The sequence below is a fragment of the Heterocephalus glaber genome, unplaced genomic scaffold, assembly GCF_053883595.1.
Source record: "Heterocephalus glaber isolate CG9 unplaced genomic scaffold, H.glaber_assembly_v1.0 deba00001600, whole genome shotgun sequence".
Classification (NCBI taxonomy): Eukaryota; Metazoa; Chordata; class Mammalia; order Rodentia; family Bathyergidae; genus Heterocephalus; species Heterocephalus glaber.
In genome coordinates this window covers 6,311,054-6,325,394 of record NW_028258372.1, presented here as the reverse complement: position 1 = coordinate 6,325,394, position 14,341 = coordinate 6,311,054, and the positions used below count along the sequence as shown (strand labels likewise).

Sequence of the window (14,341 nt, the reverse complement as noted above, 5' to 3'; positions counted from 1 at the left end):
AGAGTAGAGCAAGTAACAATTCTCTCTTTCTGTCTTGGGATTTTCTGAATGAGAAGAAGTCTGCAAGCTGCAGTGCTGTGCCCATGTATGTGACTGGCCCATGTGACCTGCTGCCAAACCCTGGCAGTGTTTGCCTTGTGTCCCAGGTGACCTCAGGCAGGAACTCAATCTCTCCGATGTCAGTCTTCAACATTCGTAAATGAAATCAGTAACGCTGGCCTTTCAGGACTCATCAGCAATATTAATGGAATAATATCCATAGAGCACCCATACAGCATGTCAACTGATTTTTAACATTCAAGAAACAGTGGTTATTAGTCAGTCACTTGTGATTAGAGCTATGTTCACTCTGACTTGTGTTTGGAAGAAAGCCTTCTCCAAATATGAAGTTCGCCATGTATCTGGTAGAGAGGCCAGAAATGGAACTGTGGTTGAGAAGGCAGTGACAGGAACAGCCACATTATATTAATAACTGTTCCAAAAAGTTCTCATCAGTTTTTTTTTTTCCAAATTCTGAAAATCCTAAGCCCCAGTTCTGTAAAGAAATAATGTTAAAAGTATAGTGTTAAGAATCCCAGGACTTTCAGCATTTCAGATCTTTCTGGAAGTACAGATACTAAAAGCATAACAGATATTTAATGGAATCTGTCTTTTTGATGATAATTACAGCATTCTGAAGTAGGCTTTAAACACATCTGTATACATGAACTGCTACTTCAAAATTACTTGCTTCAAGGGGCATTCACTGTCTTGCTAAACTTTCAAGTTAGATAACTACTGTTTAAATTGATGGCAGGTGTTTGATCTATAAATAAGAGTTGTACTTTGCACTTTAGTGCTGTTTACCTGCTGCACGGTGTTCATTTGCATCACCCCAGGAAATTGGAAAGGCCGTAGGAGTGTGCATCAGTGATATGCCTGGCTGTGACGGCCGAAATGCAGCCTCCACACTTGTCACTTCTGAGAGAGACTGGTTCTCCTTGCAGAGACAAGAGACCCGGTTGAATTGGAAGATGCACCAGTTAGCTTGAAGAGAGGTCAGAAAATCATGTTGGAAGGATAACAGACATGAGGGCTTTGGGCCAGAATAGGCTAATAACCTCAGTGGCTACTTCAAACATCTCCCCTGGTTACTATTTTTTTTCAGTTGGCCTTTATGTTGCAGCTGCATCTCCTCGATCTCCAACACCAGCCTTATTCGTTTGCACTATCATGCTGTTATCTTATCCCGGTTTTCCACTGAGGAATGCTTTGGAAACTGGTCCTTTCTCCAGTTTCTAATTCAGTTCTCTCACTCAAATTATAGCATTGTGATGCTGGTCCAGGACTTCTGTAGGCAGAGCAAGTAAATTATAATGGGCTGTTCCTTTTCCAAGCTCCTTTCACCAAAACTGCTGTTCAGGCTATCACTGTGCACCCTCTAAGTGCCCCTGAAGACAGCAGGCTATCAGCTGCACAATGCAGAAGGTTGCTCAGTTCTTTACTCATCCCCCGCCACCCTGGAAAGAGAGAGTGCAGTGGAGACAGAAGTTTCTGGTGAGTAATAGGATGGATGGTAACAACAACTGGCTTCCTGACTGCCCCACCTGTCCATGACCCCTATGTTTCTAGAAAGGATTATAGGGGGCAGAACAGATGTCCCACCCTAGGGTTCCCCAGGAAGGATCCTCAGGGCAGGTTACTATGCAGCCAGCACACCTTATTCCCTAGGAGTCTGGAAGGGGTTGTGGCTTAGGTCTGGGCTCTGTGACAGCATCCCAGAGGCGTTGTGTTAGAGGCCTCAGCTTGGTACCTAGCAAGAAGGGGGCTTCTGCTTCCATGGACTTCTCTGACTTGGGGACTGTGCCATCCTGGGATAAACTCACAGGGCATTGTCAAGGGAGCCAGGGTCTTCCTCAGCCCACGCAGAAGGGAGACTTGGGGAAATTGGCCTCTAGCGGCAAGGTGTATGGCACTCAAAAGCGTTCCTTAACTAGATTTGTTCCCCTTGACACCAGTCTTGGCTTCAGAGGTAAGATGTTGTGACCGCTAATCATGATGCATCAACTTGACTGGATTACAAAACACCCAGAGGATCAGTAAAGCATATTCTGAGTATCTCTGGTTGGTCATGAGATGTAACCTTGGGTACTGTATATGGTCCCTGGCCCCTTCCTCCCTGGTGTTGCTCCCCTGCTATACTTCCTGCCACCATGAACCAAGCAGCTTTGCCCTATGCTCCTTCACTGTGGTGTTTCTGCTTTGGAGCCAGCTGACCAGGACTAAATCCCCTGAAACCATGAGCCAAATAAGCCTTTCCTCCTTTGAGTTGTGGCTGTCAAGTATTGTGTCCCAGTGACAGGAAAGCTGGCTAATACAGATGGGTAACCCCTCTCAGCTACCTAGAAGGTTTCTTGATCTTGGGGTTGTAGAGAATGAGGAAGCCTCTACATAGTTGATTCCATGTGATTACAAACCGAAGTTTTTGGAACAGAAGAACTGCTCCCACCTTCTACTTCTTAATGGTCATCACAGTGCAGTGTGGCTGTGGAAGCAGCCACTCTGGATGGATGAGGATCCTTTTTCCCACATGCCCTTCTTGTCCTGGTCAGGCAGTTTTTCCCATTGGAGCATGTCTTCTGTGTCTACTGTCCTCCCCACTACAGACTTGTGGTCTTTCCTTGGTAGTGTACAGAATGGCTTTCTGATGTCGCTCACCTTTTTCTCTCTAACTTGAGCATTTTGTGTCTGGGACCACCTGCCACCCACAAGACATCAAGAGCAAGTGGCCCGAGAAGAAGGGCATCTCTGAGCATTGGTGCATAACGTTTTAGATGTACCCTGCTCCTTCCTCCCTTGGAACTCAGTAGGAAGAAAAGGTTTGTGTTGCTTCCTCTGTAGGAGACCCCTTGGCTAGTGTAGGAGTGATTGATCCTCAAGGGAAATACACACAAATCCCCCAAAGCCTGATACACTGTGTCAGTGCAGGTTTGATACTGAGGGTTGGAGAAAGGAAAGGGCTACACAGTTGGAGAAAAGAAAAGTGTCAGGTAGATCAGCACATTTTTTCTTCTCATATTTACCTGACGGATGAAATTGTAATCCATTTACTAAATGATCACTATTAACAAGGACCACATTTAGGATGTATTTGATTGTAGTGAGCAGCCAGAGCCAGGGAAGAGAGAGTCCTGAGGTACTTGGAGACTTTGTAAAAAGTCTCATTTTGACCTTGGTTTGACTTTTCAAAATAACAACCTAATTTCTTCATATATAAAAAATCCAGTATCCTCAAAAAGAGGCTAGGCACACTGCAGTCTCACTGGATACCTGCAAACAGCCCCCCCCCCCAAAGCTTATAAACCTTAGCAAGTTTGGAAAGCCAGCATCTACTTGGGAGAGAAGTGGTCACCTATGCCCCTCCCCACGCCTTGCGGCATCTGCGCTTGTGAGGCCCACTCCCTCCTGAGACTGAAGTTCTGTGCCACAGTGAAAGTATATGAAGAATAAACTTGTGTCCTTTTAAATTCTCACCAAGACCTGCTCATTTTTGTTGTTGGAGACTTATATGATTATGTTAACTTCTTCCCTTCTTCCTTTGTGAATGATGTTTTGGAACATCAGGGAAGCAGGTGGGGGGTATTTGTGTGTGTGCACCATGTGTGCTGTTGGGGGTATGTGGCTGTGCTGATATCTACCCTTGAATACCAAACAGACAAGTATGGAGTGTTTGGATCTGATTTAAAATTTTTAAAAATAGTATTTTTAAAAAAAGAAAGAAAGATCTCAGCCAAGAGCCTTTATCTGTTTAATGTACCAGAACTCAACTGTGGGAAACCCGTTTCTGCATTAGCATATCATGAAAATGTGCAGTGCAGCTGCCTCGGAATGGCCACTTTATTATTACTGGGGGCTGTCCTGGGTTATGATCTGGAAGAATTTGAATCACCCTTTACATTTTTTTTCTGCTCTCATTTTGATTTTGGCAGTGGCAGAAGAAGAGAATACTCCCAAGAGATTCAATTACTTCCTTTCAAAATTCTCTTGGAATCGTAATGACTATTAAAAATTGAAGGCACCCATATCTCATGCTATTCAGCTTAACTGGTAATTAAAGTGCAATTAAATTTTTCACGGTGTAGATTGTGTCTGTATTTTTTGCAGGGAAATTACAAACTCTAGGCCCTTGAGGATTATGGGATTAATGTATAGACATTTAATAATTCATTTTTGATCAGATGCAGTCACTGATGGGCCCCTGAAAGGGAAGGAGGAGGATTGTAAAGTATTGTTTTGTGATTAACGGTGAATTTAAATTTTATTTGGTTTCTTAGAAACCAGAAAATAACTACCAGTCCATGAATGGAAGGCCATTTTTGAGTGTGGTTCAGAGTTGGCTGTGATTCCTGTCTCTAATGTGTGCCTGTAATTATCTCTCTGCTGCCAGGCCTCAAGTAGCTTTGTGCAATTTAGGGCACATTCCTGAGTGTCACCAGTGAACATCAACATTTCGCCAGGATTTGGGAGGCTGAATTGGTTGGAGCCTTTCTGGCCTTAGCCAAATGGTTTTTCTCTTTTCCTTTCTCTTCCTTATTCTACTGCATTTCTTTCTCTTTGTTGGCAAAGGTGTGTTTGCACAGCAGGGCTTTGCAAAAAAGTAATTTCTTGACTTTTTAAAAAAACTTTTTTACCAGTCTAAGGACAGTGACCCTCCAAGAGACCCTATCAGCTCCTGGGTATTTGTGCAGAGGAGAGCAATCCTGGTGATTTTGGTTGGAAATTGAAGCAAGGGCTGCCCACTGCAGTCCACCTGGAGCAAGACTCGCTGCCTCCCAGGATCCCCACCATGAGGCTCAAAAGTACCAGGTCGGAGGGGACCAGTGTGGGTGACAGCAGCCTGACCACACCCCACTCCTCATTGGTGGCAGAGGTCCTCTTCCGGCCTGATTCATTTCTATCTCGTGGGAAGATAACGCTCTACTTTTATTTTAAAAACCCATTTTGAAAGTTCACTTTAATAAATGTCTTACATCCCAAATTGGCAAGGTGTAAGTTCAATAAATTAGTGCCATGTAGCGTAGCAGCTAAGGATGTAGGTATTGAAGTCAGATAGGTCGGACTGCAGCTCCATTGCTTTGAGAGTTTTTGTTTTAGCCATGAGATTGAACTTCCTTGAGCCTTAATTTTCCCATTTCTAAAGTGGGTTTGTTAACTTGTAGAGTTGTAGTAAGAATTAAATGAGACAAATTGTAGCATAATGGATGGCATAAAATAACCTCTTCTTGTTTTTATTATTGATCCATAATACAGGACCATCAGCATTCCTTTGCAGATTGTAATCCTGCATTGTTGCTTTGGAGAAGTTTTAGAATACTTCTAGCACCTCTCCAGAATAGAATACTTTCCCTTCTTTCCCTTCCTTTGATCTTTCCTATGAAGACCAAAGTTGAACAGTTTGAAAGACTACCTTGTTCCCTACTGTCTCCCCAGCAGCCAATATGTCCCTTAGCCTATAATGGGTACTATATGGAATAGAAAGCTATAGAGATGAAAGGAAAGTCCAGAATTGTTCAGAGGAAGGGCAGAAAAGAAGAGAAACCTTCTAGTTTCTTTAGCCTTGTATCTTAAGTCATGTGCTGCATACACTGAAGTGGTAGTAAGGGACTTGGGAGTATAAATTATGTTAAAGCAGCAGATTCTTCAAGTAATGTGCCCAAGCCTGGATTCTGAAGGCATATTTGTCAGGTAAGGCAGCAAATACTGAATCTCATATTAGCTCACAGGCTAATGGCACAATGCATCATCAGGCTGAGTGGGAACAGTACACAATTTTCTTTTGTTGCTTGTAGCCATGGATGAGGTGAACACTGAATATTGATTTTTCAAATGGTGACTAATAGATAGTAAAAAGCCAAATATTTTTTGGTTCCAACTTCTCCCTTGCCCATACCACATATTTTGGCAGTAAATTAAAATCAACCTTTAATTGCCTAAAACAGATAAATTGGAAGAGCAGAATTTATGCAAGGATATGTAGGACACAAATGAGCAGATGGCTATTGCTTTATGCATTGCATGTCAGCAAATGTTTATCCATCCGATTTGAAAACATTCTAATATCATTTTTATTATTAGAATAGTATGAAAATATTCCAATAATTTTGTAACAATTTGATCACTAAGTACAATTTTGACTTTTGGCTTGTGCAATTTTGCATTGCTCACTCAATCTCTAGTTTCTTGCCTGGAGGGAATAGTAAGCTTGTTCCTTAGGAATTGATTATAAAATAACCTAACTCACCCTTTCTGTGTATTAGATTGTGAAATACTGGTTGCATCTGTAGATGTAAAAAACTTCACTTTTATTTTTCCTGTTTTGATAGAAAAAGATACTTTTTTTAACCTCAGATCTTTGATAAATAACTCATACTTTCAACTGCATGGACCTTGATCCCATGGATTTTTAAATCAGACTAGAAGCCTAAGCTTTTTTGAGTTCTCAGTATGAAATAATTTGTTATGTCAGCTCAGTATTTTAAGATAGTTTGGTCCAGCACCATGTGTTTTTGTATGTCATGGTTGTTATCATGTATGTGTTATCCTATGTGTATGAGTAAGAATGTTTATCAGAAGACACATGGGAGCTCATATAATGAAAGACCAGGAATATCTGCCTTCAGGAGTAGCTTGATCTAGGGATAGGAAGATAGAATAGGACGTTTTCTCTCCATCTGTTTCTTTTTGTGTTGGCTTCACAGTCAAAGACATGAGATTTTAGAAATTTATTTAAGGTGATGGGCTTGTTTGAGTTAGTCATTTTCCTTCCAACCTTTATTAGCTCCAGAAACAATGGTTTTGTCTTTTCCTTAAGACTCCTCACCTAATTTCAGAACTTCCGGGAGGCATGTCCATAATTATCTCTTGTTACATGAAAAAAGTCTTAGCCTTCGTGCTTTGTATTTGTTTTGGCATCATTCTTTTCTCTTTCATGGCACTCAGAGGAAGACTGTAGGGCACCACTTTCTCTGGCCATCAGGGGTCTTTGTGTAGATTTTACAGTATGAAACTGTTGATAGTCAGCTATTTATGACTATTGAGCTGGCAAGTTCATATGGCTTGGCTGAAAGGAGACTGTTTGGAGTGGTGATATTTCTGAGCAGCAGTGATTCTCTCTAGGAAACCTTGCATAAAGTGGTATTTTTTGTTGCTATTGATAGTTTGTTCTTGGTGTCTCTTCTGTGCCTCAGGAGGATGTATAACAGCTGGAGGCAAATGACAGAGTGTGTGAGCATATGGCAGGCCCTTCATAACCGAATCCCTTGCCCGAAATGACCATCTTTCATGTCACCATCAGAGGCTCTGGCATGCCATTCTGGAATAGCGCATTAAATTTGGTCCTGTGACTCAGATAACAAAGATAGAATAGAAGACATTCATTCATAAACACTGTAGAGCTACTCTGCCAGCCCTGCAAGTCTTGAACATTTGTGCTTTTTCACTCATTTTTGGCACTTTTGAGGATCAAGGGGTATCCACAAATTCTCACAAATCTGCCTGTGTACCAAAGCAGTGAGTAGATTATAGAGTGTCAGAGCTAAAGAAGCCTTTAAGGATGATCTAGCTGCAGCCCATTGCTTTTCAGATGAGAATGTCAAGTTTCATTGAGTAAAAAATGTGCCCAAAGTCAGAGCTAGAAGGAGATTCCTGATACTTGGTCTTATCTTCTTCCTCTCATTCCATTATCTGAGTGAGCAACTTTGGCCTGCCCCAGCACACTCAAATGTATTCTCCACCCTCTTCATAGCTTACTTTTATTGTCTAAAAGAAATCACAAAATCTTAGGTCTTGGATACACCTATGAAGGAGCACTGGGAACTGGAATTGCCTAGTGAAGCAATGCTTCTGTTTTGGGGAGATGTACAACATAAAGTAATAATCTTTTTAAAAAAGCAGCTGTCCTAGTTACATTCTTCATCTCTGAGATACAATACCCAAGCACCCATAAATTAAAGGAGGAAAGATTTATTATGGTTCACAGTTTGTTGAGGTTTTAGTCCATAGTCAGCTGGCCCCAAGGCAGGGCAGCATGGCAGAGGAAAAAGAGCTCATGGCATGGTGGCAAGAAGCAGAGAGAGATCACGGGAGGAGGAAGGGAGATATACCCTTCCAGGCCACACCTCACCGACCCACCTCCTCCAACCAGGCTTCACCTCCCAAATTGTATTTAGCTATAAATTCATCAATGAATTAATCCGTTGATGCGTGTCACTCCCCCCACCCAGTCACTCCTCAAATCCCCACCTATGAGTGCATGAGGCTTTGGGGGACATCTAGATTTTTTTCAAGAGAATATGTGAATAAAATTAGTTATTATTTTCATAATTTATAATAAATAAGAGAGTCACCTTGTAATTTAGGGAGGAGAGGAGGTCAGTGTTTGGCTCTCTGACTTTAGGAATGGTGCTAGCCAAGGACTTCAAGGGCCTTGGAGCTGTTGGCTCTTATGAAGCTCATGAACATCAAATATTTCTAGAAGTCCATCTCAGAGTCACTATTAAGTCATATTTCCTCATGCGGCAGGTTTTCAGTAACTTGGTTTGCTTATATGCAGGTTTTTCTGAAAGTACTCCAAATAATTATAAACCAGAACACAGCGGAATACATTTGCAGCCATCCTCACGCATTCCTGAAGCAACTCACCAGGCATCATGATACTGAAGTTGTCAAACATGCAGCCTTCCTTGACCTTGGGTTGACTGACTGATACGGAAAAGCCTCAGTCAGGGTTCAGCAGGTGACACTGTGATCGTTTGGAAGAATACAGCTTGGTGACATTAAAAGTTTACTTTTGGTTTGATCATTTTGTTTTATTTTGCCTTTTGTCACTCATTTGTTTTCTCGATGTAGCACTGTTTTTTGTGTGGATTCTTATCTAGAGCTACTTTCTTGAAGCTTAAACACAGGATTCTCCTTTAACTTGGAAAAATAGTTAAGAGTTTTAGCCCCTTTGTCCAGTTTCAAACTAAATAAATCCTGATCATGTTACTCTTTCTACAGAAAGATAACTAACTTTACTGGTTTACTTTATATACCTTTGGCTCATTAATTCTTCATACTCAACTCTGAGATAGGAATCATTGTCCCCATTTTACAGATGAGGAAATGGAGAGGGCAGTGAATTAAGTAGCAAAGCCATCATTATAGAGGTACTATTCCTTCTTCTGAGCTTCAGGGCAGCTGCATGTTTGATGAACACGTCTTAAATATCTTTACCCAAATCAGGGCTAAAAGCGCTACATAAATCCAGGCCAAGGCTGGCCTCCTTCCAGTCCCCTTGAAATGTTAATCACCATCTTCTGGGAACAGTTTTCGACCACTCTGTAACCTTGTCAAATCTGATACTCCGTTTATTGACATTATTATTGTTTTTGAAATTTCTTTTACATATAAAAGCATCAAACACATTTTTAAAAGTTTAGCTATTTTAAACATTTGTAATTGGTTCCGGTATAATATGTAGCACACTCAAGCAAAAATAAACTTCTTTAAGATCATATTCTCTTTAAGTGAAGCTGTTTATTAGGTTTGTCCACCAGAAAATTGACTGTAAAAAAAAAAAAGAAATTTAACTGTAGAAGTCAAATAAGACCCACTCAGTTCTGGCACCCCTACATCACAATGCCTAGAGGGCTTCTTCAACTCAAGATTGAATGTGATGAACAAAGAACCACTACACCCCACACATGAAATTCATTCTGTATCCAACAACATGGATGGCCTGCTATATTCTTTTTCTTCCGCATTGAGAAGGAAATGTTCCTGGCTACAGTGGCCAAGAAAAGTACCTCTATCTCCAGGCAGCCTAAATCTTCCCAGCTCCTGGGGGCCTGCCCATATACCTCTCATTCTCCCATGGGATCCAGGGATATCCACTGTTTGCTTTGGGGCTGTTATAACTAAGTGGAAAAAGCCTAGTCTTTTCTCCTGCACTGGTAGAGACCACTTTTGAAGAAGAAGATTTTCATCATTTGTACCCTAGATGTCATCTTTCTCAACCAGTTTGATCTGTAGAAGTTAATTGCTTGTTTATCAAGGTACATGTGCATGATAGGCCCATGCTCACACTCTGTCTCTCTCTCTCTCTCTGGGTCTGCTTCTTATACCATCTATTTATTCATTTCACAAGAATCTAAATACTGACTGAGTACCTTCCATGTGCCAAACACTGTTAGATGTAATAGTATTGGGGATTTTTGGAAGGCATATATGAACCTTGTTAGTAGACAGCATATACCCTGGAGTAAGCAACAGACATTAATGCCAGATTACCAAAATACTGCATGTAGTTGAGAACTGTAGTTAGAGCTAGGAAAGAAAGATGTCTTGTTATGGGTGCTTCAAATGGAAGGACTGCCAGAGGCACTGCTGTGGCCATGACCTGTGGTGACCAGCCTGAGCTCGCCTGCTGGAAGAATAGGAAAAAGCAGGGTGCGCCAAGATGACAGGCTTTCTGTTGCCACTTGTAAGCAGGGGGACTTGGAAGAGATCATGAAGCAGAAGCACAAAGAGGTAGAAAAGAAGGAAGAGCTCAAGCACCCTCTAGCCAGACTCACTATACCCCATGGCCTCTTGTAGGCTCAGGTCCCAGCATTCATGGCAGGCCCTTGGCTCCGAGTCTGAAGAGCATCCCTCCTGGGCTTCCCTTCTCTCTGGAAGCCTCTCTCCCCTGAGCCCTCCTGGGGATGGAGAGTTACCTTGTCCCAGTGTTTGGTGTTCCTGGGGGCACAGCTCACATTCTCAGCTTCGTAGGGAGCACTGTTCTGAGAGTGAGTGCATTGGCCAAGGGACTGGCCAGCTGCGACCAAAGCCAACCCAGGCCTTGAGGTAGGAGCAAGAGTTCCACACTCAGTAACATGCACAGAGGCCAGCCCAGTGACGGTTGAGGGAGGTGAAGAAAGGGGCAGGACAACTGGCCCTGAATGAGTCAAGTAAAGTGGGCACATGCCTTAGGCCAGCTGATGCATGGCAGTCTTCTCCAGGTTTGGGATGCCTGGGAGGCATCTGGGAGGTGATGCCAGCTGCCTGCACAGTTGGTGTGAATTCCAGTACTACAGCATGAGGCAGACAGGTGGGTACCTGCAGCCTGGCCTGGAGATGCCACAGGGAACTTCCTCTAGTTCACCGGTCCATTAGCAGACATCACGGAGAGATTAATGCAGGGCAGGACAGACACCGTCTCTACCCACATCAGCAGCCAAAATACAAGACCAACGTGCTGTGCCCAGTCTGCTCACATGATTAATATTATTTATGCTTTACGACAAAGCACTAAAACGTTCATTTGCACACACTCACTCATCATTTAGTCTGCTTCAGAGTAACTAAATCTCTTTGTTGTCATAAACGTTCCAGACTCCCCGCATTGAAACCCACAGCATTTCTGTTTCGTTGGAAAGGAGAGGAGAGGGACTTCTAGAGTAGAAGAGGTCCCTCCTGCCTACAGTAGCCCTCACTGGTGAGTCTGTGGATGACCTGTTTCCAGACCCTTCAGAGAACCCAGATTAGGGAGTCCTAAACAGTAGAGGGTGAGTCTGAGGGTGGAAATAGGAATTCACAGAATTGAGTTCTTTTCATGGTAGGACATGCCAGGCCTCCTGCTCAAGCATTGCATCGCTCCCACTGCTGCCCTCCTTGTGCTGGTGACCTCCTCATGACTGTGTACCTTGCATACCTGTGTAGGAGGAGCAGACATTTAGGTGCTCAGCCCCCTGCAGAGCTCTGGGTGCCCAGGGAGCATCCAGGCACTGCTGACCCCTTGGGGATGAGTGTTGTTTCTCAGTAGCACAGGCAGCTTCTGAGACTAGGAAAGAGACTATGGAAAGAACTGTGGAAAAGAACTATGGAAAGAGACTATGGGAAGAACTGGGGTAAGGGGCTCTGTAAAGAATGTAGAGGGTAGAAAGGAGTAAAAAGGAAGAAGTCTGTGTCCGATGGATTTGTATTTGAGTTTTAGAAAAGTGACAAGGACAATACCAGGCTGCAGTGAGTGAAGTGGGAGACAGACAGAGCTGGGTATGACGGGATATTAGGGCTCAGTCCCGCAGGAGTGAGCAGAATAGTGCTGGGGGCTCTCTATATTGTGGGGGAAGCAATGAAAGAAAGAAGTGGAAGAAAGAAGAAAATAGGGAATGAAGGCAAGAATGGTGACCTGAGGAGATTCAAGCAGAGTGATGAGGCGTGGAGCTTTAAGTAGTAATCTAGTGAGGGAGAAACAGCTGCGGCAGTGGCAGAGTGGGGCCACTCTACTGTTGTTCAGTCTCGTCTAGGACAACCCCAGCTTGGACAGAACGCATCTGGCATCAGGAGAACTGAGCCCAAGACCCCTGAGACTTCTCTCTCTTCCTTGCTGTGGAGTGGACTGATGGAAAAGCCGGGTGGCTCTCAGTCATGGGCAAGGCTCAAGAGATGTGTGTGTGTGTGTGTGTGTGTGTGTGTGTGTGCATGCGTGTGCGCGTGTGCGTGTGTGCGTGTGTGTCAGGACATGTGTGGAAAGGTCAAAGCTCTTCAATCATAAGGCTTCTCAAACTGAACTTCCCCATGGCCTGAGAGTCTTCAGGGTTTCCCTGGAAACCTCCTACTCTGTGAATAGTATAGTCACCACACAGTGGTATGGAGATGGAGTGGTGGAGACTGCAAACTGCCATGCTTGCCTGCAACAGCTTGATACAAGAATCTTCTGTGGCTTCCTGAAATATATAGTTGTATATAATATATATATTTTTAAAGTAGGAGTGTTTCTACTTTCTAGACTGTGATTCATTTATGTTGGGAAACACTGGACATTTATGCCTAATGATCAAGGCTTTACCTAGTTCTGTGCCCCAAGCCGCAAATCTCAGATACTTAGCCTCCTTGAACGTGTAGCATGAAAAGCCTTACAGATTTTGCAAATAGAATTCCCGATAACTCACAGGAATCAGGCCACAAGAAATGAGCCTTGACAACCTCTTGATCCGGCTCTTTTGGATCCCAGAAACAATTGAGAGGGCATGTCTTGGCACAATTTTGAAAACCTGCCAGTAGGGGCATTTTCAGTGGACCTGAAATCTCTTTGGAGTCGGCCATTTCCTATACTGACATAAAGTACAGCTTTGATCAAAAGAATATGTACACCAAATCCCTTCTTGTTCTGTATACTACAATTTGGTATTTGAGGAGAAAATTCCTTATAGTAGTAACTTTTATGAAAATCTTTCATCAGTACTAACAAAGAAGCAGTTTCCTCCATCACCTGATTCTTGAGTACATGATCTGATACAGTTATATGTCCTCTTGTCCTTCCAAATTCATTATTATTAGCTTTGCACCTTAAATCAGGACCTTTCATTTTTGACTAACCGAAATGGTGCTGTCTCTGCAGAGAGAATGAGGGAAAGAGAAAGAAACATGGAGACTCTGCACTTGCTGCATGCTTGAAAATAATAGAAAGGTCACATAATCTAATTGTAGTGAAAGAGCTAACTGCAGATGCACAGGCTGAGGCTGTGAGGTGGAATGTGACTATGCTATGCTGTCTTCCAAATTCCTATCAGAATATGCAAGAGTTTGTGCATATCAAATTTCACTCATTTGCCCTCTCTGATTTTGAGTTTATGGTAATTTAGAGATGGGTTGGCCTGATGTTCACATTCTCAGTGTCTATAGAAGGGGAAAAAATGTTTCTTAAGGAAATGATGAATACCTAGGAAATTATAGAGGAAATGCCAGCCCATTCATGCTGCTTTTACTGCATGATACCCCAAATAAACATAGTTAATCATAGACAATTCCTTACTCTTCATTAAAGCAGGCCCCACAGAGCCTCTATTTGGCAGTGTTCTGAAGGCCATTACTCTGTGTTATTGTACAGTTTTATAAGAAATCAATCTCTATTTTAGTAAAAGAATCCAAAATTTTAGATTTCTGTTCATTTGGATGTTTCACCATACCAATTAGTCCTAACTACTGGCTAGTATTTTCTTTTTGTTAAAATTATTAAGCTTAACACCTTAAGTTCCAGATAATTTCATCATTAAGGTTTTAAAAGAAAAGAAGACACACCAACCCAAGAGGTGTGCTTCCCTTTTCATTGAGTTATACCTGTGTGTGTGTGTATTCTTGACCTTTGTACTTACAGATACTGCCAGTGTTAGCTAAGTAGGTAGGTTTTGCCAAAAAGACATGCCCTATAACTGCTGCTTTGGGGTATTAGGACTGCAACTTTATTCTGAAGAAAAAAAAAAAGGCTGTAACAATAAACACTTGGGATGTGAGGCTGCCAAAAGTGATCTGAAAAGGACTGTTATAGTTTAGATCTAAAATG

The 14,341-nt window shown here is 42.5% G+C and overlaps 1 protein-coding gene across 11 annotated transcripts in view; it reads left to right on the top strand.

Annotated features, from left to right (window-relative positions):
- Smyd3 (SET and MYND domain containing 3) overlaps positions 1-14,341 on the top strand; it is an 877,202-nt gene that overhangs the window by 718,284 nt on the left and 144,577 nt on the right. The window contains exon 11 of one of the 11 annotated variants that reach the window (XM_004853488.4): positions 8,591-8,836. The exons of the other annotated variants lie outside the window; for them this stretch is intronic. Coding sequence (XP_004853545.1) covers positions 8,591-8,600 — 10 coding nt within the window. The 3' untranslated portion in view covers positions 8,601-8,836. Of the gene's footprint in view, positions 1-8,590; positions 8,837-14,341 lie in introns of those variants that run through there. 11 annotated transcript variants of the gene reach the window in all.